This window comes from Staurois parvus, unplaced genomic scaffold, assembly GCF_062004578.1.
Source record: "Staurois parvus isolate SC_StPar_1 unplaced genomic scaffold, SC_StPar_1.0 ptg000243l, whole genome shotgun sequence".
Lineage (NCBI taxonomy): Eukaryota > Metazoa > Chordata > Amphibia > Anura > Ranidae > Staurois > Staurois parvus.
Genome location: NW_028318039.1, coordinates 6,004,280 through 6,028,489, shown reverse-complemented (window position 1 = coordinate 6,028,489; position 24,210 = coordinate 6,004,280). Strand labels below are relative to the sequence as shown.

The 24,210-nt window shown below is 42.7% G+C and overlaps 1 protein-coding gene across 1 annotated transcript in view; it reads left to right on the top strand.

Annotated features, from left to right (window-relative positions):
- RBM26 (RNA binding motif protein 26) overlaps positions 1 to 24,210 on the top strand; it is a 106,693-nt gene that overhangs the window by 1,983 nt on the left and 80,500 nt on the right. The window contains exons 2-3 of the mRNA XM_089680461.1: positions 15,916 to 16,034; positions 19,217 to 19,353. Of these exons, the coding sequence (XP_089536587.1) occupies positions 15,916 to 16,034; positions 19,217 to 19,353 (256 nt within the window). The remainder of the gene's footprint in view (positions 1 to 15,915; positions 16,035 to 19,216; positions 19,354 to 24,210) is intronic.

The following is a 24,210-nucleotide window of genomic DNA, read 5'->3' as shown; positions in this document are numbered from 1 at the left end:
TGTGCCCTCTGCCCTTATGATTGGGAGACTTCCAGACAACCCTCCTCTTCCCAACCCTTATGTCATCTTAATGATTGGGGGACTTTAATGCCCCCTTCCCCTATGTCATCTGTGATTGGGAGACTTCCAGGACACCCTCCTCTTCCCCTTCACTTGTGTCATCGCATTGATTGGGAGACTTCCAGGCCACCCTCCACACTTTGACCCTATGTCATCTCAGAAATTGGGGCTCTTCCAGGCCACCCTCTGTGCCCCCCTGCTCTTATGTCATCTCAGTGATTGGGAGACTTCCAGGCTACCCTCTGTGGACTTGCAGCAGAAACACAGTGTTGACGTACAGGGGTTTATTTACTAAAGCTGGAGAGTGCAAAATCGGACTCACTTCTGCATAGAAACCAATCAGCTTCCAGGTTTCATTGCCAAAGCTTCATTGAACAAGCTGAGGTTAGAAGCTGATTGGTTTCTATGCAGAAGGGAGTCTGATTTTGGACTCTCCAGCTTTAGTAAATAAACCCCACAGTGTCTTGAAAAGGTATTCATACTCCTTGAAATTTTCCACATTTTGTCATGTTATAACCAAATATGTAAATGTATTTTATTGGGATTTTATGTGATCAACACAAAGTGGCACCTAATTGTGAAGTGGAAGGAAAATGATAAATGGTTTTCAAAAAGTTTTACAAATATCTTTAAAGTGTGGTGTGCATTTGTATTCAGCCCCCTTTTACTCTTGATACCCCTAACAACTGCCTTCAGAAGTCATCTAATTCGTAAATAGAGTCTACCTGTGTTTAACTTAATCTCAGTATTAATACAGCTGATTTGTGAAGCCCTCAGAGGTTTGTTGGAGAACATTAGTGAACAAATAGCATCATGAAGGACAAGGAACACACCAGACAGGTCAGGGATAAAGTTGTGGAAACGTTTAAAGCAGGGTTAGGTTATAAAAAAAATATCTTTGAACATCTCTCAGAGCACTGTTCAATTCATCATCCGAAAATGGAAAGTATGGCACAACTGCATACCTACCAAGACATGGCCGTCCACCTATACTGACAGGCTGGGCTAGGAGAGCATTATTCAGAGAAGCAGCCAAGAGGTCCATGGTAACCCTTGCGGAGCTGCAGAGATCCACAGCTCAGGTGAGAGAATCTGTCCACAGGACAACTATTAGTCGTGCACTCCATAAATCTGGCCTTTATGGAAGAGTGGCAAAAAGAAAACCATTGTTCAAAGAAAGCCATAAGAAGTCCCGTTTGCAGTTTGTGAGAAGTCATGTGGTAGGCACAGCTAACATGTGGAAGAACAAGCTCTGGTCAGATGAGACCGAAATTGAACTTTTTGGCCTAAAAGCAAAACTGTGTGGTGGAAAACTAACACTGCACGTCACCCTGAACACACCATCCCACCATGAAACCTGGTTGTGACAGCATCATGTTGTGGGGATGCTTTTCTTCAGCAGGAACAGGGAAGCTGGTCAGAGTTGATGGGAAGACGGATAGAGTCAAATACAGGGCAATCTTAGAAGAAAACCTGTTAGAGTCTGCAAAAGACTTGAGACTGGGGTGGAGATTCACCTTCCAGAAGGACAACAACTGTAAACATATAGCCAGAGCTACAATGGAATGGTTTAGATCAAAGCATATTCAGGTGTTAGAATGGTCCAGTCCTATAAAAAGACCCTTAACCAATTGCCTACTGGGCACTTTCACCTCCTTCCTGCCCAGGCCAATTTTCAGCTTTCAGCTCTGTTGCAGTTTGAATGACAATTGCACAGTCATGCAACACTGTACCCATATGAAATCTTTATCATTTTATTCACACAAATAGAGCCTTCTTTTGGTGGTATTTACTCCCACTGGGTTTTTATTTTTTGCACTATGAACAAAAAAATAGCAAAACATTTGAAAAAAAAAAAAGTTTTCTTTGTTTCTGTTTTGCAAACAGGTAATTTTTTTTCTCCTTCACTGATGTGCATTGATGAGGCAGCACTGATAGGTAGCACTGATGAGGTGGCACTGGTGGGCAGTGAGGAGGCACTGATATGCAGCACTGACGGGCGGCACTGATAATCAATGCACTGTCACATTTGCTGGTTATCGGCAGCACTTTCCTCACGCTGTGACAGCGTGAGGAAAGTGCAGCGATAACCGACAACTGTACTTTGTGATATGCTGTGTCATTGGACACAGCTGATCACGCGGTAAAAGGCCACTTTGATTGGCCTTTTCCCTAATCTCGTGATCAGCTGTGTCCGTAGGACACAGCGAATCACTGACCGCACTGGGTGGGGGCGTGTTCTGGAAGGACATCCATGGACGCCCTCCCAAAACTGGACAACCACACTGTAGCTATCTTTCGGCTATAGCGCGGTTGGGAGGCGGTTAAAAAAACATTATGGGACTTTACTTTAGTGTGAGAAAAGTGAAGCCGATAACCGGCAACTGTATTTACTTTGTGATCTGCTGTGTCATTGGACACAGCTGATCATGTGGTAAAAGGACGCTGTGATTGGCCTTTTACCGAATCACGTGATCTGGTGCGTCCGTAGGGCACAGCGTATCACGTGATCTGGTGCGTCCGTAGGGCACAGCGTATCACGTGATCTGGTGCTTCCGTAGGGCACAGCGTATCACGTGATCTGGTGCTTCCGTAGGGCACAGCGTATCACGTGATCTGGTGCTTCCGTAGGGCACAGCGTATCACGTGATCTGGTGCGTCCGTAGGGCACAGCGTATCACTAACAGTGCCGGGTGGGGGTGCGTTCTTGGAGGACATCCATGGACGCCCTCCCAGAACTGGACAACCACGCTGTAGCTGTCTTTCGGCTATAGCACGGTTGGGAGGTGGTTAAAAAACATTATGGGACTTTACTGGTACAGGGTAGGACAGATTTGCATTTGTAAAATTGCTTATTTTTTTGTACATCATAAAAATGTTTAAGAAAAATACATGGCTAACCAGTCCAAGTGTATCAACAATGTTCTCTATTGCATTATGGCTCCCAAAAGGTCGACGCGTTTCTCTTGTTCGCTTCTTCAGGACCATGGAACTTGGAGGCAGAGATCAATTGCCTTAACTAGAAGAATATATACATATGTGAAGCATTAATCGTGCAAATTTCCAGAAAAACCATTAACATTGAAAACTGTTCTGTTAGCTCACATACTGCCACAGATGGGGATGCAGGGCATCAGCACACACAGGGAATCAGCAACATGGTCTTAGGTGGGCAACCATATCCATTATTCATTCTGATATCAGAAATATTATGGTATCCTGAAAAATAGGAGACCACAAAAGATGAAAGGAGGAGAAGGGGGGGAAGTGGGTGGGGCAGGCCCAATTAGAGAGCAGCAACAAAAGGGGTGGGCAGTCCCAATTAACGAGCAGCAACATCCACTTACTTGATCAATCGACAAAAACAGAACAATTCGCGTACAGGTGATTGCACTCAGGTAATTTTTTCCATAAAGCAGCTTGTATTATCTAGACATAATACACAAACAATCAGAATCACTTCAGTACAGCAATGCCCATCTCTTAGGACTCATTAAATGCCAGCACTCCCTATCCAAACACATGCCCAACGCTCCCAACATCAGAAAGCTGGAGAAGGTGCACTTTCAGGTCAGATACCCAGCCTCAGGGTTTTTTTTGTCAGTCCATGCTCACTTCCATACATATAGTATAACTACTGCTCCAGTATCCCCTAAAGTGTAAAAACAAAACCATGTAAAGTGTAAAAACAAAACCATGCTCAGAAATCTCCTATTACCTCTTCTCCGTTTATTATCAAACTATGCGTCTCTCACCTCCAACTGCCTCAGCTTAATAGTCAGCCAGCCATGTAATAGCTCCAAACACTATGACTTAAACAGCTAGTATGGTCCAGCAGGGTGCTCAAAATGTCATCGCCTGCTGGACATGTCATCCTGCACCTTATGTCACATCCGCCCCAATCAAACACAGGGTGGAAGTGAATCATCCCCGCAATCCAAGCGCGCATGCGCGTCCACACTCCAGCCCACATCCTAGCTCCACAACACCAACCACGGCCTACAGCGGCATATGGGAGCTCTGCCAGCCGCTACAACCTCAGCTCCACCTCTTCGGGACAGACTGGACAATATGTAGCCCAGTCTCCCTGCTGGTATCCATGGCTGGCGGCTTCGAATACTCTCTACCAAAGGAGACAACCATATTCTCTATGAAATATATATAAATCATACATAATAAAACTCTAAACGAAAAGTAGAGGGTAATGCCCACTTTAGCCAAACAATCCACACATCCCAGTCCCAACACGCACATCCCAATCCCACATCCTCAAAGTCCAGACTTAAATCCAATTGAGAATATGTGGCAAGACTTGAAAATTGCTGTTTAGACTCTCTCCATCCAATCTGACAGATATTGAGCTATTTTGCAAAGAAGAATGGGCAAAGATTTCACTCTCCTAGATGTACAGATCTGGTAAATACATCCCCAAAAAAGACTTGCAGCTGTAATTGCAGCGAAAGGTGGTTCTTCAATGTATTTACTTCAGGGGGCTGAATACAAATGCATGCCACACATTTCACATATTTATTTGTAAAAAATTTTGAAAACTATTTATCATTTTCCTTCCACTTCATAATTATGTGCCACTTTGTTTTGGTCTATCACATAAAATCCTAATAAAATACATTTACCTTTTTTGGTTGTAACATGACAAAATGTTAAATTTTAAGGGGTATAAATACTTTTCAAAGGCACCGTAAGTTTGGGGCAGCTGCAGGTGGCCTGGAAGTCTGATGATGCTAAATTCTGTACAGTTAGCCACCAGTTACACCCCTGTGATTTAAAATTGTGCTATTTGTGTGCAGTTTCAGCGTGATTTCCGAAGACTATTGCTACTCGTGAAGATTTTCAATGACTTTGCAGTGCGATTTTCATTATATTCTATGTACAGTATCTCACAGAAGTTAGTACACCCCTAACATTTTTGTAAATATTTTATTATCTTTTCATGTGACAACACTGAATAAATGACACTTTGCTACAATGTAAAGTAGTGAGTGTACAGATTGTATAACAGTGTAAATTTGCTGTCCCCTCAAAATAACTCAACACACAGCCATTAATGGCTAAACTGCTGGAAATAAAAGTGAGTACACCCCTGAGTGGAAATATCCAAATTGGGCCCAAAGTGTCAATATTTTGTGTGGCCACCATTATTTTCCAGCACTGCCTTAACCGTCTTGGGCATGGAGTTCACCAGAGCTTCACAGGTTGCCACTGGAGTCCTCTTCCATTCCTCCATGACGACATCACGGAGCTGGTGGATGTTAGAGACCTTGCACTCCTCCACTTTCAATTTCAGGATGCCCCACAGATGCTCAATAGGGTTTAGGTCTGGAGACATGCTTGGCCAGTCCATCACCTTTACCCTCAGCTTCTTTAGCAAGGCAGTAGTTGTCTTGGAGGTGTGTTTGGGGTCATTATGTTGGAATACTGCCCTGCGGCCTAGTCTCCGAAGGGAGGGGATCATGCTCTGCTACAGTATGTCACAGTACATGTTGGTATTCATGGTTCCCTCAATGAACTGTAGCTCCCCAGTACTGGCAGCACTCATGCAGCCCCAGATCATGACACTCCCACCGCCATGCTTGACTGTAGGCAAGACACACTTGCCTTTGTACTCCTCACCTGGTTGCCACCACACACGCTTGACACCATCTGAGCCAAATTAGTTTATATTGGTCTCATCAGACCACAGGACATGGTTCCAGTAATCCATGTCCTTAGTCTGCTTGTCTTCAGCAAAGTGTTTGCAGGCTTTCTTGTGCATCATGTTTAAAAGAGGCTTCCTCCTGGGATGACAGCCATGCAGATCAATTTAATGCAGTGTGCGGTGTATGGTCTGAGCACTGTCAGGCTGACCCCCCCCCCCCCCCCCCTCCCACCCTCACTCCTTCATCCTCTGCAGCAATGCTGGTAGCACTCATACTTCTATTTCCCAAAGACAACCTCTGGATATGACGCTGAGCACGTACACTGAACTTCTTTGGTCGACCATGGCGAGGCCTGTTCTGAGTGGAACCTGTCCTGTTTCCACTGTATGGTCTTGGCCACCATGCTGCAGCTCAGTTTCAGGGTCTTGGAAATCTTCTTATAGCCTAGGCCATCTATATGTAGAGCAAAAATTCTTTTTTTCAGATCCTCAGAGAGTTCTTTGTCATGAGGTGTCATGTTGAACTTCTACTGACCAGTGTGAGAGTGATAACACCAAATTTAACACACCTGCTCCCCATTCCCACCTGAGAACTTGTCACATGACATTGGGGAGGGAAAATGGCTAACTGGGCCCAATTTGGACATTTTCACTTAGGGGTGTACTCACTTCTGTGAGATACTGTATGTGAAATCGCAACAAAACTGAAGAAAAAGTAATGCAAGAACTACTTTAGAAATTGTGCATGTTAAGACACTGCCATTCACATTCATTAGATGCGATTTCAGGTGTAATTTCAATTCGTAAATCGCATCTGAAATCGCTCTGGTCTGACCGGGCACTTAGGGGTTTATTTACTAAAGCAAGAGTTAGAAATAAAGTCAAATGTGAACGAGCCCTATTAGTGATTGTCAGGCTGTGTTTTGTTTTCAGAGTAGAAGTAGATATAATTGTATATATTCAACTTTTTATTTAATAGGAGTTTAAATGAATATGAATTTGTTTTCAGCACTTTTCTGCCAATAGGTTTCTTTCACATTCAGTAGTTTTTGAAGTGCTTTTGTGTTTAAAAAAAAAAAAAAAAAAGCACAAAAGCTCAAGAAAAATGCACCCCTTTAAATTTAATGTATGTCTTCACACTGGTCTGTTGCGCTTCGCTTGTAGTGGTAAAAATCCTGCTTAAAACGCACCTCCCCACTGAGGGCTGATTCACACCAATGTGTGTTTTTTAGGGCTTTTTGCAGAAACGCACTACAGTCCATTTAACATGGTTTCCTATGGGACACGTTCACATCAACAATTTTTTTAACCAGGCCTGAAATGCATTGAAAATGCATTAAAAACACATGTGTTGCGCTTTTGATGTGTTTTGCATTTTTAATCTGCCCAGCAACAAGTTAGCTAAAAAAAAAAAAACCCATTAAAAAAAGTGCATGCAAATACTCAAAATGCACTGCAAAATGGACAAAACGCAATCGGCAATATAAAAAAAACGCACAGCAAAACGCAAACTGCATTGGTGTGAACCAGGCCTGAAATGCAATGAAAACTCATCAAAAATGCACATGTTGCGTTTTTATGCGGGTTTTTTTTTTATTCACATGTCCTATGAAAACTGCACCCTAAACGTAAAATTGCACGTTTTCGGTGGCCATTATCGGCACCTTTTTTCCTACTGGCCAAATGCCAATAGCACTGTTTTCGGCTGATACATTTTGGGGCATCCCTAACTTTAATGTGTTTTAATGCACAAAAACACAACACAATACCCGATTGCATGGTAAAATATAAAAAATTGTTACGCCGAGTAAATACCTAACATGGCACGCTTTAAAACTGCGCATGCTCTTTGAATGGTGACAAACTACGGTACTTCATCTTCCCTTCTGCCACATGTAAAAGCAATCAAGCTTCTATTTAGCTTCTGGGATTGCTTTTACTTGGAAGAGCATCGCTGGCCTCTGTATAACCACTGATACCCAAGGACATACATGTACGCCCATTTGAGGAAAGTGCTTAAACTGATATAAAGCCTAAAGCACATTATGTGAACTACGCAAGGTTACATAGAAAACTTTGTGAATCGGTCATTAGTTTTCTGTTCTGTCCAGGATTGCAGCTGTGGGTTGAGAATAGCGGCACTGATCATCGCTTTTCTTGACATTCAAGTAGGCGATGGAAGTGCAGCTACAAGCTGCTGCCACTGTCAGTCATTTATGAAGATGACTGTGGAGTACAGTTAGTATCATTTACTACAGGTATTTATATAGTGCCAATAATTTACACAACTCTTTACATTCACATTATTTCTTGCCTTCAAAGAGCTGAAAATCTAAAGTCTTTACCTCACATTTATACATATATTAAAAAAAACAAAAAAAAGTTTGAGCTTCCCCCACCCCCACATACGCAGATGTTTCGTTTTTCGGCCATGTGCATTCTGAATTTTCGATATGGGTTTCGGCACCAGAATTTTCATTTCAGTGCATCACTAGTTTCTACCATTTGAGTATCGCTTTTATAATTCTTCCATTGTCTTTGAAGCCTTACTTTGGTGCTTTTGAGTACATTTGGCACACTCGTGGAATTGCAGTGACCTTATCTCACTTGCCTATGGACTGTAACACAGCTTATAATAAAGGTTGGCTAGAAAAAGATATATACAGGGAATCCTGCTATATTGCAGATTGACAGCAGGCCTGTCCTTCGTGGTATGTCTGCAGTGCCACTGTGAGCAGCTATTTGTAGCAATATACTTAAAGCTTCACTCCGGGCACACACACAAAAAAAAAAATCTTGTTGTGTCTAGGGGTGCCTGAATAAGCAGAAAGCAGGGGTGTGTGTGTGTGTTTACTGCAAGGGTAGTTTTTTTTTTTTTTTTTTCTCTTATTCCTGGAGTTGAGCTTTCATGTGTAATGGTCTGTGGGTATGTATGTATCCTGGATATAAAAAGTCTACACACCCACGTTAAAATGTCAGGTTTCTGTGATGTAAAAAAAGAAATAAAGATAAATCATTTCAGAATTTGTTTTCCACCTTTTAATGTAACCTATAAAACTGTACAACTCTTTTAGGTGGAGACCAGAAAAAATAAACTAAAATAATATGGTTGCATAAGTGTGCACACCCTTAAACTAATACTTTGTTGAAGCACCTTTTCATGTTATTCCAGCACTCAGTCTTTTTGGGTATGAGTCTATCAGCATGGCACATCTTGACTTGGCAATATTTGCCCACTCTTCCTTGCAAAAACACTTCAAATCTGTCAGATTGTGAGGGCATCTCCTGTGCACAGCCCTCTTCAGATCACCCCACAGATTTTCTTATGGAGGAGAGGAGCCAGGAGCTCCGCAGGGGACCCAAAAAGAGAAGGACTGAGGCAAAACCATTGCATAGAACAGGTAAGTATGATTTTTTTTTTTTAATAAAAATAAATTGAAACTTTAATATCACTTTAAGATAACAATTTCAATCCCCTAGGATAAGTAAAGAGACTTCAGGTTTGCCAGGTATGGCAACAGAAGCTGTAGTAGGACTGTCCTAGAAAAGGGTGGAGGAATGTGAACATAAGCTATAATACATTTCAGTAGCAATGCACCAATGTAATTTTTTTGATCGGCGAGTACGAGTACCGGTACTTTCGGTCAAGTGCTTGCCAATACCGAGTACCGATACTTTGTTGTGCGATTTGCGCCAATACAAAATGTATGGACACAAATTGCACCGCAAAGATTGTGATTCCTGTCCAAATCGCATGTGGTTTCCTCACGGCTCCTGTGTGAACTCAGGCTTGTTATAGCCTGAGTTCACACAGGAGCGGTTCTAGAAACCTCAGTGCACCAATCCTATACTGAGCAGAGAGTGAGAGAGAAGGGCATGTGGGGGTATATACCTTGGTGTTGGCCATCAGAGGATAGAGGCACATGCTCCAGATTCTCAGCTGTAGGAGAGGCGAGAAAGCAATGCTCCAGATTGTCAGCTGTAAGAGAGGAGAGTGCTGGCCTATCAGAAGCAGTCTAGTCCGTACTGTCATCCCTACAGCTGAGAATCTAGCATCTGCCTACATCCTCTGCCTGATAGCCGATACCAGTGTATCCATCCCCACACACCCTTCTCTTCCACTTTTGGCTCAGAATGGAATTGGTGCAGCTAGGTTTCCTGCACCAATCCTGGGTTAACACAGGGGCAGTGAAGAAATAGCATGCGATTTGGACAGGAATCTCATTCCTGTTCAAATTGCATGCTATTCTTTGCTTCCATACATTTTTTTGATGCACATCGCACTGCAAAGTATCGGTTTGGGTATTGGGAGCATTTTCACAAGTTTTTGCGAAAAAAAACTCTGTATTGGCACTGACACAAGTATCATTGCATCCCTATATTTCACAGTACATTTTCAGCAATATAGAAAGACAAATCAAACTTCAGAGTCCACCATATACCTGGAAATCCAGCAAACAGTGGACCCTGCAGGTAAGATGTACTGTATGTGTGGAGTGATATACATGGCCCACACAGGAACATTGAAAACTGCACTGAGTAACCACTGTTGGTTGGGATTCCTAAAGACCGTGTATGTCTGGGTGGAATTTGTGAAGGCATGTGGTAATCCTCTGACATTCCAGGACACTATGGATAGGTCGGTCATATTCACCGTACGCTGAGTGGTAGCAACAGGGACCCACCGCAGCAGATGTCCCAGCTGACAAATGATGAGTGATGACTATAGGTGTGAAACCATGGTGTTGATAGAATAGATTGTGGCGTAAAACCAAATCCCAGCAAGCATTCACCCAATATAAATCTGCTTTCTTAACATACAATTCCTCCCTTCATGCTGCCAAACAAGCCTACTTTATCACTCTTATTAATACCTTGTCATCCAGTCCTTGTTGTCTCTTCTCTACTTTTAACTCTCTACTTTCTCCATCTCCACCCAGTACCTCACTCACTGCTCACGAGATTGCAAATCATTTCAAAAACAAGATTGACGCAGTTTGTAGGGGCATCGCCACTGCACAGACATCCAGCCCACTTAGCATACCTTATACTAAACCTCCCTCAGCACTTTCCTCTTTTTACCTTGCTACTACCAAAGAGGTCACTAAGTTTTTCTCAGAGGCCCGTCTCACTACCTGCCCCCTGGATCCTGTCCCCTCACAACTACTATAGTCATTCTCTTCTTCCATCCTATGCTCCCTCACTCACATCTTCAATCTTTCCCTCTCTACTGGTGCCTTCCCCTCCTCTTTAAGGCATGCGCACATCACTCCCATACTTAAAAAGCCCTCCCTGGACCCCACCAACCTGAACAACTTAAGACCCATCTCCCTGCTGCCATTTACCTCTAAACTCCTAGAAGGCTTAGTCTACAATCGCCTGAGCTCCCACCTCACCGACAACAACCTTCTTGACCCTTTACAGTCTGGCTTTCGCTCACTCCACTCCACTGAAACTGCCCTACTAAAACTCACTAATGATCTACTAACAGCTAAAAACCAATGGCCACTACTCCGTACTCCTACTACTTGACCTCTCTGCGGCTTTTGATACGGTTGACCATCCCCTTCTCAAAAAACTCCACTCTCTTGGTCTCAGAGACTCTGCTCTCTCCTGGTTCTCCTCCTACCTATCGCAGCGCTCCTTCAGTGTTACCTATAATGCTGCCTCCTCCTCTTCACGTAGGGGTCCCTCAAGGTTCTGTCCTTGGACCCCTTCTCTTCTCCATCTACACCTCCTCCCTTGGTCACTTGATAAACTCCCATGGCTTTAAGTACCATCTCTATGCTGATGACACACAAATCTATCTTTTTACCCCTCACCCCTTCAGTCTCCTCTCGCATTACTAACCTACTAAGCGACATATCGGCATGGATGTCACTCCACTTCCTCAAACTCAAATCTTTCCAAAACTAAGCTCTTAGTATTCCCCCCAGCCCGTGCCCCCTCCCCTGACTTCTCCATCAAGATTAATAACACAATCATCATTCCCTCCCCTTATGCCAGGGTGCTAGGGTTAATCCTAGACTCCCATCTGTCCTTTCACCCCCAAATCCAATCACTGTACAAATCTTGTAGACTTCACCTCTGTAACATCTCCAAGATACGCCCGTTCCTAACCTCGGAAACCACTAAGCAACTTATTCACTCCCTTGTTATTTCGCCTTGACTACTGTAACTCCCTCCTCATTGGCCTACCTCATCGCAGGCTATCCCCTCTTCAGTCTATCATGAATCCTGCTGCCAGACTTATCCACCTTACTAACCGTTCTGTATCTGCCACCGCTCTCTGCCAATCTCTGTCAATCCCTCCACTGGCTTCCCATTGCCCAACGGATAAAATTCAAAACATTAAGAATAACGTATAAAGCCATTTATAAGTCTGCCCCAAACTACATCAACGATCTTGTCTCTAAATATCACCCAAACCGTACTCTCTGATCCTCCCAAGACCTCCTGCTCTCTAGCTCCCTTGTCTCCTCCTCCCATGCTCGTCTCCAGGACTTTTCCAAAGCTTCCCCCATCCTTTGGAACTCTCTACCCCAATTTATCAGACTATCGCCTACTCTGCTCACTTTTAGGCAATCTCTGAAAACCTATCTCTTCAGGGAAGCCTATCCTTCCCTCAGCTAATAATGGAATCTTCTACTCTTCCAACCAGTCCATCCCCCACAGATATTACCTTTTGTACCACTAGCCCCTCCCTCCTAGATTGTAAGCTCCAAGGAGCAGGGCCCTCCTTTCCCTCTTGTATTGAACTATATTGTTGCTGTATTGTCTCCTGTTATATTGTAAAGCGCTGAGCAAACTGTTGGCGCTATATAAATCCTGTGTAATATTAATAGGCCACTGTGGAAAAATTAAATAAACATAAATAAAGATGGAGTGCAACCATGCTCTAGCGTGGAGGAGCCATCTATATGGACATTGGGAAATCGTAACAAGGAATTTCTAGAATCTCAATCGGGGATGGCAACATGGACGCCCTCCAATAGCGCAACTTACTAAAAATGAAAAAAAAAGAGGAAAACAAAACTGTCAACAGGGCAGAGTAGTGCCAGTAAGGAATGCAGACAGAGTTCTAGCACAGAGATACTGGAGTGGTAATATAGTGATATTCTTCTCTCGCAAACATGAAACCGGTAGGCTGTCACTTAGCCAGAGAACATAAGGAGCATAACCAAGTTATTGCGCTGCTCAAAGCAAAGAAAAAAAAAAGTGCCAAATATCAATCTTCCTCTGCAGCCACTTGTTGGTTATAGATACTTTTGCTCATTTTCGAGCCAGGAAGATGCTTCTGCAGTCGTTTTAAAGCAATTGGTTTTTCCTTGTGCCATGACTCTCGTCGACCATAGCATATGGTACCTTAAGTCGCTGTAACCTTTTCCTAAGTTGCGCACATTTGGCCTTTCAGTGTAGAAATTCGATTAAAAGGACACTTTCGTCCTTGTGTACAGTATGGTGGCACGTCCTCTGGTAAGGCGTAAAACAGTCCCTCTATCTTTGTAATTTAAGAGACGTGTCTGTATAGGTCTAGGTGGATGGCTTGGTGGCAATGGCCATGGTGGTGTACAGTGGGTGTGCTCCACTGAGAAGAGAGGAGTAAACACTACTTTCCCAAAGAGCTCCAGCAGCCAGAATTTTAAACAATCCATAGCATCTTTGCCCTCCACACGTTCAGGCAGGCCCAGTCTGCGTACGTTGTTGAGCCGAAGTCACATCATCTGCCCTGTTAGTGGCATTGGCCAGGTGTGAGGTGGCATGGGCATCTCTAAGAAGGGATGGCAGTTGATTCTTAACATCGCTAATGTGGCTTTCAGTAGCTGAAGTGCAGTCCCTTATTTTTTGGAGGTCTTGGCATTTCGGTTTTAAAGCTGTACACTTATTAACCACCCTTAGTATCTATCACAGAAGGGGGGTTGCTCCGTGTCATCAGTGGCAATATCAACCTTTTCAATGAATATGTCTGGTGAAGCAGCAGGTGAATCTGTGCCATGTACGATGGCTGGCGGATTCTATTTGGCCTGGAAGCACGTGGGATACTGAGTACTCCTGTGAATCTAGATCTGGTGCCTCCAAGAGTTTCTAGTGTAATAAAACATGTCCCCCTTCCCTTGCGAGTGGAATACCTTTCCAGGTTTACTTAGTGTCTTTGGGCTTCTCTGTTCCTCAGTTTTATGGTAGTGGTTGTTCTGAGGCCACCCCTTCCTCCTTTCCCTTGCAGATTGTCATGTGGGTACTGTTGGCTAGGGAGGAAGCCAGGAGGGTCACGGTGCTGTTTTACAGGGATCAGGGCCATTCTAGTGCTAGAAAATGGCTAAAGGAAGGACTGATATAGAATTTTTAGCTCAATGAGATTTGCATGCTAGTCCAGGCAACCCCACCCACAGACTGTACTCTGACCAGGAATCAAACTTGGTACTCTGAAAGTTTATTGCCTCATTTCATTTTTTTTTTTTAAATTCTTTTTAACTCCCTTAACCTCCCTGGCGGTATTCCCGAGTGTAGCTCGGGGTAAAATGTCTGTACCAAAAGCGGTAACCCCGAGCTACACTCGGGCTTACCATGCGGCGCTGCATAGGGAGTCCCTGCAGCACTTACCTTGTCCTTCGCTCCCGCGATGTGTCCCCTGCAGCGTCCCCGGCCATCTCCTCCGGCTGATGCCGGCATCCGGCTCCTGTGTTCCGGTCCCTGTGACGTCGGGACGTACGGGCGCCGCCGGCGGCGGGAAATTTGATAATTTAAAAAAAGTCATTTTTTTCAAAACGATTTTACATAGTAAAACATTGCTGTTTCAAACCATTTCACATACATTTTGTCCCTAGTGCTTTGTCCTGTCCCCTGTCTACATTTTGATTGTTCTTTCTGCCTGGAAACTTAGAAAAGTCCATGGCGTCCAAAAAGTGTCCCTTTAGGTCAAAAGCGGGTTTAGATCAGCTAGAGAACAGCGATAGTAAATCAGAACCACTTGCAGAATTGAGTGATAATGATTCGTGGAGAAATTCGTCATCAGACACTGAAAACAATTTTGCGACTTTGCTCAGCGTTGTGCGAACTTGGCGCTATATTTCAAATTTCAGTGTTTTTGGTTTGATTATATTATTGAATTAAATTTATTATTATATTATTATTTTTTATGATTATTTATTAAATTATAATTTGATTTTGTGTTTCAAATTTTATCATACCCGGGATGTTTACTAGACTCTTGTTCGGACAGATTTCAGTGAGTTATTCCTAAGTATTACAGCCTACAATAAAAAAACTACATATTTCCATGCAAAATAATGTACCGCTTTCAGCACCAAAAATCTGAAATAATCATACCGCCAGGGAGGTTAAAAGCCTCCTGCCAGCAGCGTTTTGGCCAAAAAAAGCCTGACACTTATAAAAGTGTGCACCGTGTTTTCACACATCCAGCATTTGGGGGTTAGTTTCATTGGCTACACACACCTAGTGTTTAGCCGTGTTTACACACGCCAAGCAAGTGTGTTTTTTTTCTGCCAAAATGATACTGCTCCAGAACATACTGGCCTTGGGTTTTTTCTTTTTTTTTTGCCTCTAAACCCAGTAAAAAAAAGAAATGCCGGACGCTCCTAAAAACGGAAGGAAAACGTCCTGTGTACTTGTGGTCTTAAAGTCATGTTTCGATTTAGATTCAAGGTGGACGAATTTCCTCTCTAAGGCCAGAGTTCTTAGAATAAGAATTTTATATTTTCTTTTAATTTCTAACCTATATGTACATTGATATTATCCCTCCAATATTTACAATTTTAGGATTGGCGATTGATTTCATAGTGGGTAAAATGTCACTATACACGTAATCATCATCTGTTAACTGTGGGCTTTATTTTTCTGAATTGTAATGCTGCATTTGATTAACACTCATCTCTACCCAAAACTGTCTTTTTTGCTTTGCATAGCTGGAACGTAATAGAATTAGATTTGTTGCTGTCTTTGACCTGAGTGGAGAGGTTTTTCAGTGCTTCCTGTCACATTAGGACTCTAGCATTAGGACAGGAAGTGAGAGGAAGCTCCGTAGTATTGGCTCTACGACAATATGAATCTGATCTTTCCACATTATTTTTAAGTTTAAAAAAAAGTTTTGATTGCAATTGACCTTTACTGTATGTTTAGATTGAACCAGTAAGCTTTGTCATATTTTTTATATTTACTTTTTCTTTACCTTTGAATTGCAGTTGTGATGCTGATCCATCGGCTCTTGCAAAATATGTTCTTGCGTTGGTGAAAAAGGATAAAAATGATCGCGAACTGAAGGCACTGTGCATTGATCAGCTTGATGTTTTTCTTCAAAGAGGTACCTTTTCTATATTCAAATCCTTTTTTTTTTTTTTTTTTTTTTCCCCAGCTTTTTGTATTGACTGACAGTTTCAGTACGAGAAAGGTCTGCCATTTTTGTGGCCTCGATACATATGTTGAATAATTAAAAAGAAACTAAAGAGCCACCAAATCTGGTTTATACAGTTTAAGTGTTATTGGAAAAAAATTTATTTCATACAAAATTTCAAAGTGTCATTAAACACACATCACTAAAAACTATCAATAAATGCTGCATTGCTTGCTGTTCATACTCCGTCTCTATGGAATTTGTTTTCTGTATTCTGCAAATTATCTGGTGGATCCTGCTGTTCTCTTGTTTTCTCCCTCCTGTCCATGTCCCCACTGCATTTGGGGATTTTGAAAGATGTTGGTAGCTAGTGCACATGTATTTCTACCCTGAACATTTTCTCCTTATCACATGTCTGCAGCCCATGTGACTTTAGAGTCACACACGTGGGCGTTTAAAAAGTGGCAAATGACAGCCCACTCCCTCCCTCCTCCTCCATGCCCACTAACCAGATAAACACAATTGTGATCAAATATTAAATCTTGGATTGATGGAGGCTTCACATCCCTGTTATTTTAAGACTCTGACTGGAGGGGTGTGACACAGACTGTGACTGGCAAAAAACTGCCCATATCATGTAATTGCAAAAAAAAAAAAACATTTTATTTCAAGTATACAGTACAGTAATACCTCGGTTTACAAATGTAATTGGTTCTGCAGGACTTTTCGTATAGCGAAAAATTTGTAAACCGAAACACTGTTTCCCATAGGAATGCATTGAAAACCAATTAATCCATTCCGAAGGTCAGAAAAACCGTAAACGCTACTAAAATGTGAAACAAAAATGGCGTGGGGGTCCCCCCAAAATCTATACCAGACCCTTATCCGAGTATGCAGCCCAGCAGGTTAGGAAAGGGGGGGGGGGGGACGAGCGAGCCCCTCTTCCCCAAAGCACCCCCCCCCCCCCAGGTTGAGGGCATATGGTTGAGGGGGGGTGGGGTGCTCGCTAGTGTCGTCCCCCCCCCTTTCCTGACCTGCTGGGCTGCATGCTGCATATGGTATGTAGTTGAGGCTACATACACTTTATACATCTCTTACAGCCGCTGCGTCTGTTAGTGAAGGTAATGGTTCATGGTGACCAGCTTGGTCCGAACCAACGATTTTAAACTTTACTAAAAACTGGAGATGAGATTTAATTTGGTAACAGTGTGTGATTTCTCCATTTCCTAGAGCCTCTGAAGACTTGTACTATTATTGTCCACTTTAATATAGTTAACCAATAAACATAAAATTAGTGAAGCGCTTGTATCACATGAATACAATCATGTATCTCCATAAAGTATAATTTTAAATCAAAGTGACCACTATATATAATAAATATGTGTTGACTCCCTCTAGTGGAAAGAAAAATAGTGTCAACCAAAATAATTAAATATCACACATTATGAAACTAAATATATAGTGCATGAATCAGATATACTGAACAAAGTATATATACGTGAAAACAAAATAATTGGCCACATACAATGGTGTCTAAATCAAACATAAATAATATATGCCATAAGTGAAAAAAACAATATCAACAGTGAAAAAATATTCCATGCATGTGACTGTGCTTTAAGCTGGAACACACACGTGATCTCCACTTCTAAGTGCAGGTACTCTCCTTCAAATGGCAGCAATGCCTGCTCACCTCCCTTCCTTGACCCACACAGGGCCTCAAAGCAGTTACCACCTCAGTGGTGTATTCCTCTGGCAGACTCCTTAATCCTCCTCCTCTCTTATGTAACTCAGAAAAAAACAAGAAAGCCTTCCATAGTGTAGTAAATTTATTAGGCAAAGTTAGAAATAGCAAAGTTTCCACTCACATGCTCCTTTCCATAAAATAGCGTTTTTCCCAGCCTGTGGGTAGATATGCATGCACCTGGGGGAATCCAATATGGCCACTGCGTCCGGACATGCGTCACCAGGAAGTAGACAAACCGACGCGTTGCGTCACGTGCGTCGTGACTTCATCAGGGTATGAAGTCTTCGTCAGGGTATGACGCACGACGCAACCCTGATGAAGTCACGACGCACGTGACGCAACGCGTCGGTTTGTCTACTTCCTGGTGACGCATGTCCGGACGCAGTGGCCATATTGGATTCCCTCAGGTGCATGCATATCTACCCACAGGCTGGGAAAAACGCTATTTTATGGAAAGGAGCATGTGAGTGGAAACTTTGCTATTTCTAACTTTGCCTAATAAATTTACTACACTATGGAAGGCTTTCTTGTTTTTTTCTGAGTTACATAAGAGAGGAGGAGGATTAAGGAGTCTGCCAGAGGAATACACCACTGAGGTGGTAACTGCTTTGAGGCCCTGTGTGGGTCAAGGAAGGGAGGTGAGCAGGCATTGCTGCCATTTGAAGGAGAGTACCTGCACTTAGAAGTGGAGATCACGTGTGTGTTCCAGCTTAAAGCACAGTCACATGCATGGAATATTTTTTCACTGTTGATATTGTTTTTTTCACTTATGGCATATATTATTTATGTTTGATTTAGACACCATTGTATGTGGCCAATTATTTTGTTTTCACGTATATATACTTTGTTCAGTATATCTGATTCATGCACTATATATTTAGTTTCATAATGTGTGATATTTAATTATTTTGGTTGACACTATTTTTCTTTCCACTAGAGGGAGTCAACACACATTTATTATATATAGTGGTCACTTTGATTTAAAATTATACTTTATGGAGATACATGATTGTATTCATGTGATACAAGCGCTTCACTAATTTTATGTTTATTTTTTGCACTTATTGGTATTAGTTAAGTGACAGCAGCTGTATCCTGTCAGTTACTTCCCATGAGCGCAGGAGGATCCTATACCATTTAATATAGTTAACCACCTGCCAGCTCTCACAGTAAATGTTCTGTGAGCAAGCATCAGCTGCAGGCACAATCAGGTACATGATGGGGCTTCTTCTGGGTTTTGGGCGCACGCATGTGTGCCTTTTTCCGACCCATGCTGTGATTGGACACAGCATGAGTTTGACAGCTGATTTTAGCCAATGATTTTGGCTTAGAAATATAAGCAAATTATAAATATTATTCAGCTGAAATATTTCTTTTTGTGTTCAATTTGTTTTACATATTTTAGAAACCCAAGGCTTTGTGGATAAATTATTTGAAGCTGTGAACACCAAGAGTTACCTCCCACCCCCTGAGCCTACATCAACAGTCACTGTAAGAGAAGATGCATTAGAGCATCCAGAAAGAGAAGTGAGAAGAGAAGAGGTATTCATTTATATATTGTTATTCTTTTGCATGTTTTTAAAATAGCCACATTCCAAATTTAATGGGTAGTGTACATGACGACAAAAGTATGGTATGAAATTGATATCAGTGGCAGTCTGTTTAACCAAATACTGTTGAAAATATCTTCATTATATATGTAGTAATACATCACAGACAGCAGAATGATTAACAGGCAAAATATGCGCTGCATCTGTCCCCCGACACCTCTAAGCCTGAGTACTGAGTGATCAAAAACCACTGATCTCTGCTCTGCCCCTTATTGCTCACTGGAGCACTGGGCTGTGGAGGGGGAGAGAGAGGCAGGCTCAGGCTCAGGTCTTTGCCTGTTCAGGCATCTGGGTAGATCCTGACCATATAGTTGAGATTGTTTCAGAGCCTAAACTGGCTCTGAGATATCAGCCGACAGCTGGCTACAGACTGCTGTCAGCTGAAAACTGGTCACAGGAGTGCAGAAGGAACTACACTACCGTGATCCCCAGGAGAAGTATAGCCAAAACTGCTTTGGTTATACTTCTCCTTTTAAGCAAACGTGGTGAGTAGGGCTTTTACCCTTTGTGACCAGCAGGCCTGGTTGGTGCTTACATATTCAGCTTCCCCCTAAGAGCTCATCAATTTGTTTATAGCTGCATCACTAAAGGAGAGGGGAGCTGCACCACATTCAAATTTGGCACTTGATTGGCTCATTCTTCAGCTTTCTGGACTCTGTTCCTCTGCTTCTTTACAAGTCCCCTACTGGTGGCCTTACTACACATGTGTTGGCCTCTTTTCTGGTGACCCAGCCCATTTGCATCAGATGCATGATCGTTTGAATGTTTACCTGGGCTCCCTGCTGCCTTTCAGTGACCTAGTCACAGACAACATTATTCCTTCCTGTTCCAGCAGCAGTTTTGTGAGTACCCTTATGGGAGATTCTTCACTCTATATTCAGTATGGTGGATTGTAAGTGCAAGGGCCCAGTTCTCCAGAGTCCATCTATAGTTTCCTTGGGGCTCCAGTTACTTCTGTATTGTTAGCTGAGGATGAGGAGGATTGTACCTCATGCTTATTTGAGGAATTGGTACAGAATGAGTTTGTATGCAGATATAAATCCAAAAAAGTTAAGCTAAATTACTGGTATGGTTTTTATTGCATAGGTAAATTGGTTCAGCCTGGACCAATATGGCTCCATGCACACTAGCTTAAAAAAAAAAAACTCTCCTAGCAGCAGCTTTTAAGCATGTTTTTTTTTCTGCTTCTAGAAGCAAATGGTGTTGTTCTATGTGTCCATGCAAACTATTTAGTCTAGAAGCGTTTTTGAAGTTTCAGCTTCTAGGAACAGAAAAAAAACTTTCTTTTTTTCTGCATTTTTGGGAGCAATTTGAAATCTGATAAAAAAGCTGACTACTCCTACCGGTAACTGCTGCTAAAAGCTGGCACAAAAATGCTACTATGAGTGTTTTTCATCTGGTGGTTTTTTTTTTTTTCTGGAATTTTTTTTGTTTCAGCTTATAGTGTGCATGCAACCTATAAGTATGCATATTCCATACCTGTGGGATCCCTGTGATAGCTAGAAATTACTGTAGTACTTGCTGCTGCTATAGTGATAGGCGCTGTCTTCCTGGTCCCATGCATCCTGCATAGAAACGACAGGGGTTCACTTTCTTGGCATGGTTGCCATTCTTAGAATGCCAATGAATACAAGCCGTTCTCTGATTGGGCGAGCTGAAAATTGGGAAGTCATCTTCCCAGCTCTTCCTTTGTCCAGTCAGAAAATTCCCTGCAGTCATTGAAAAAAATGCAAGGCATTCTGTGAATGATGGTTACTATGCAGTAGGGCAGCCACTCTGCATCGGGCCCAGAAGATGGTGGCAATTCTACAGGTATAGAATATTAATACTTACATTGGTCCAGTGCATTCCCTGTTGCATCCAGTCTTGGTTAGTGGATGGTCTGACCAGGAAAAAGTGTTTTTGCTTCTCTTTAAACCTCATAGAAACTGGACATTTTTACTATCTCTACTAGATGCCTTACCTCATGGCAGCTGTATTTTGGCAGAAAGAAAAAAAAGATTGATGCTTGTAAACACATCAAGTACCTGGGCATTAATTCAATTCAATGGCCAGAATAAAAATTACTATTCTAGCCAATGAAATGAATAAACATTCAAGCAATAAAATGCGGCTAGCATTAACATGCGTTTACACCTGCCAGGCATTTTTTTTTCCTGCCAAAACACTGCTGCGGACAGTCCACTTCTGTAGGAATCTCTTCTCCATAGGGTATTGCTGGGCAAAATGTTAAGGCCTCATGCACACTTTACTTTTTGACACTGCTCTTAGGGGCATCTGGCTTTTTTTTTTCTCTCACAGGCGCTGCCCTGCAATCTGGTATAGTGACTGATGCCAGCTGATAGGGTTGGGGAGGAGTCCTAGATACCCTCTTAGTACAAGGGATCATCAAAAGAAGCTAGTCTGCTAAGTGTCCTGGAACTTTTTTTTGGATATACCTTTTGATGCTGGGCCTCTTTGTCTTTGGGGTCATCTCACCAGGATTTAGCCTGGCAGTGGCAACCATCAAAGAGGAAACAGAAGTCTTACGACTGAAAGAAAAGCTAATTTGATTCTGGTTTCAGCAAAACTTCAAATTCCAGCTCTGTCCGGTGTGCACATCCTAGTAATGGAAAACTGTAAGGCAGACTCTCAGTTGCTATTGCCTGGATGCTGGAGAATGGTCTCTTACCCCTGAGGTGTTTCAAAACCTCTATTGCAGGTGGGGGATGCCTGGTTCAACAACAAGCTGAGCGAGTTTTCTCCAGGTCCAGGGCTCATCAAGCCTTCAAAGTGGATGCTATAGTGAATCAGTGGGATTGGTTCAACCTGAATTGCGCTTTTCTTCCTCTGGAATGCATTTTTTGCCGCCTCTTCAGGAGTGAGATGGAGGGCATTCCATTGATCCCCATATCGCCAAACTGGCACAGGAGAGCAAGGTGTACCTTGTCAGGCTTCTGGCAGATTCCCTATAAACCTTCCCTGATCATCAGGATGATCTTTGCCAAAGGCCAGTTTGCCTCTCTGCTTCTTGACTGCTGGCTTTGATGGCTTGGCCCTTGAAGCCCAGGTCCCGAGAGACTGGAGTCTCTAATTCAGCTATCGCTAGGCTCTTGAAAGCTAGAAAATGAACTTATTACAAAATCTACAACTGTACTTGGAAAGTGTATTTCTCTTGGTGTGAGGCAAGAAAATTCCATCACTGAAGTTCACTGTAGGAGGAATCCCATCTTTCCTCCATTGTTGTCTGGACCAAGGTTTGGCTTTGAGTACCATCAAGGGTCAGATCTCATCCTTAGGATGAGAAACGGGGAAGAGAAAGAGGAACAAAAAGAGCAACAACGAGAAGAAAAAAAAAACGGTGGGTGGGGGGGTGGTAAGGGGTGGTAGAAGCAGAGGGGAAAGAGGAGGTTAGGCTATGACAACTAAAGCATAAAAGGGTTGATAGTAAGGTAGTGTGTCGAATGACCTTGTCCTGTAGCACAGCTAATTGTAATCAAACTCTAGACAATGAGGTGACCCACCTCGAGAAGGGACTTCCCCTCCTCTGAAAAAATAAACATGTTCCACAGGGCCCATGTTTTGGAATACACCTCGTGTTTGTCATATTTCGTCAGTACCAAATCTTCCAGTACATTTAGCTCCTCTACCTTTTTGGAGCCAGAGTCCAACACATGGAGGTTGTGGATCATTCCATCTAAGGGATATACAGGATTTGGCAGTGTTCAGAAGATGTCGTAGAATTGAAAGTTTTTGTAAACTTTAGCTGGAATGTTGGTGACATGAAGTAGAACTGAGGATCGTCAGTTCTACTTCATGTCACCAACATTCCAGCTAAAGTTTACAAAAACTTTCAATTCTACGACATCTTCTGAACACTGCCAAATCCTGTATATCCCTTAGATGGAATCGTCAGGGATCTGATGATTTGTAAATTTTTGGACAATCCAACGGACCTCTTGCCAATAGCGCCTCAACCTCGGGCAGGACCCAGAATGCTTGGAGGAGTGTCTCACTCTCCGAATTACAATGCCAGCTTTTATCCATGGTTGCTGGAAATAATTTGTGGAGGACCGATGGCGTACGGTACCACCTCGATCTTAAAATTATTTTCCTGAATCTTAATCCAAAGTGACGATTTCAATGCAAAGCAAACTGTTAGATTTTTGAGTTTCCGATGTCCTTCCCATTTCCCTAGATAGGGTGGGGAGAAGTCAAAAGAAGGTGAAATCAGAAGGGAGTATAATTCCGAGCGGGCATGAGGGAGAGTGCCATTGTCCGACCAGTATTCCTCAAATTGTAGTCTGGCTACGTTGAGAGCTTTGAGCAGGTGATAAAGAGTGAAGATATTTATGGAGCTGTAAGGCCTTCCAGAAGTCAAAATGATATAATCCATTCCGATCCGTCAGTGGTTTGAATAGAGGGCCAAGAGCCTGCATCCAGGAAGTGGGAGGCTTGAAAATGACCAGAATGAAGACCGGATCGGAAGGCGCCCTCTAGGGGAGAACTTCCTGGGGATATGGATGTAGTCAAGAATAACAATGAGCATATGAAAAATAATGTTCTTTAGCAAAGAACATACATTCCACATTAATACTTATGCTACCAAAATGGGTCTGTGCTGTAAATTGCCTCCAGCATTGTTCCTGTTTGTTCTTGCTGGAGGCTGTCATTTTGTTGAAGTCCAGAGTCCTGAACAGCATTAAATCTTTAGGCTGTCAGCAGAACAGCCTCTACAAATTCGGCATAGTGCCTCAAGATTGAGAGAAACGAAGCATGTGCAGAGCATGGTTAGACAGTATGTTGCTGG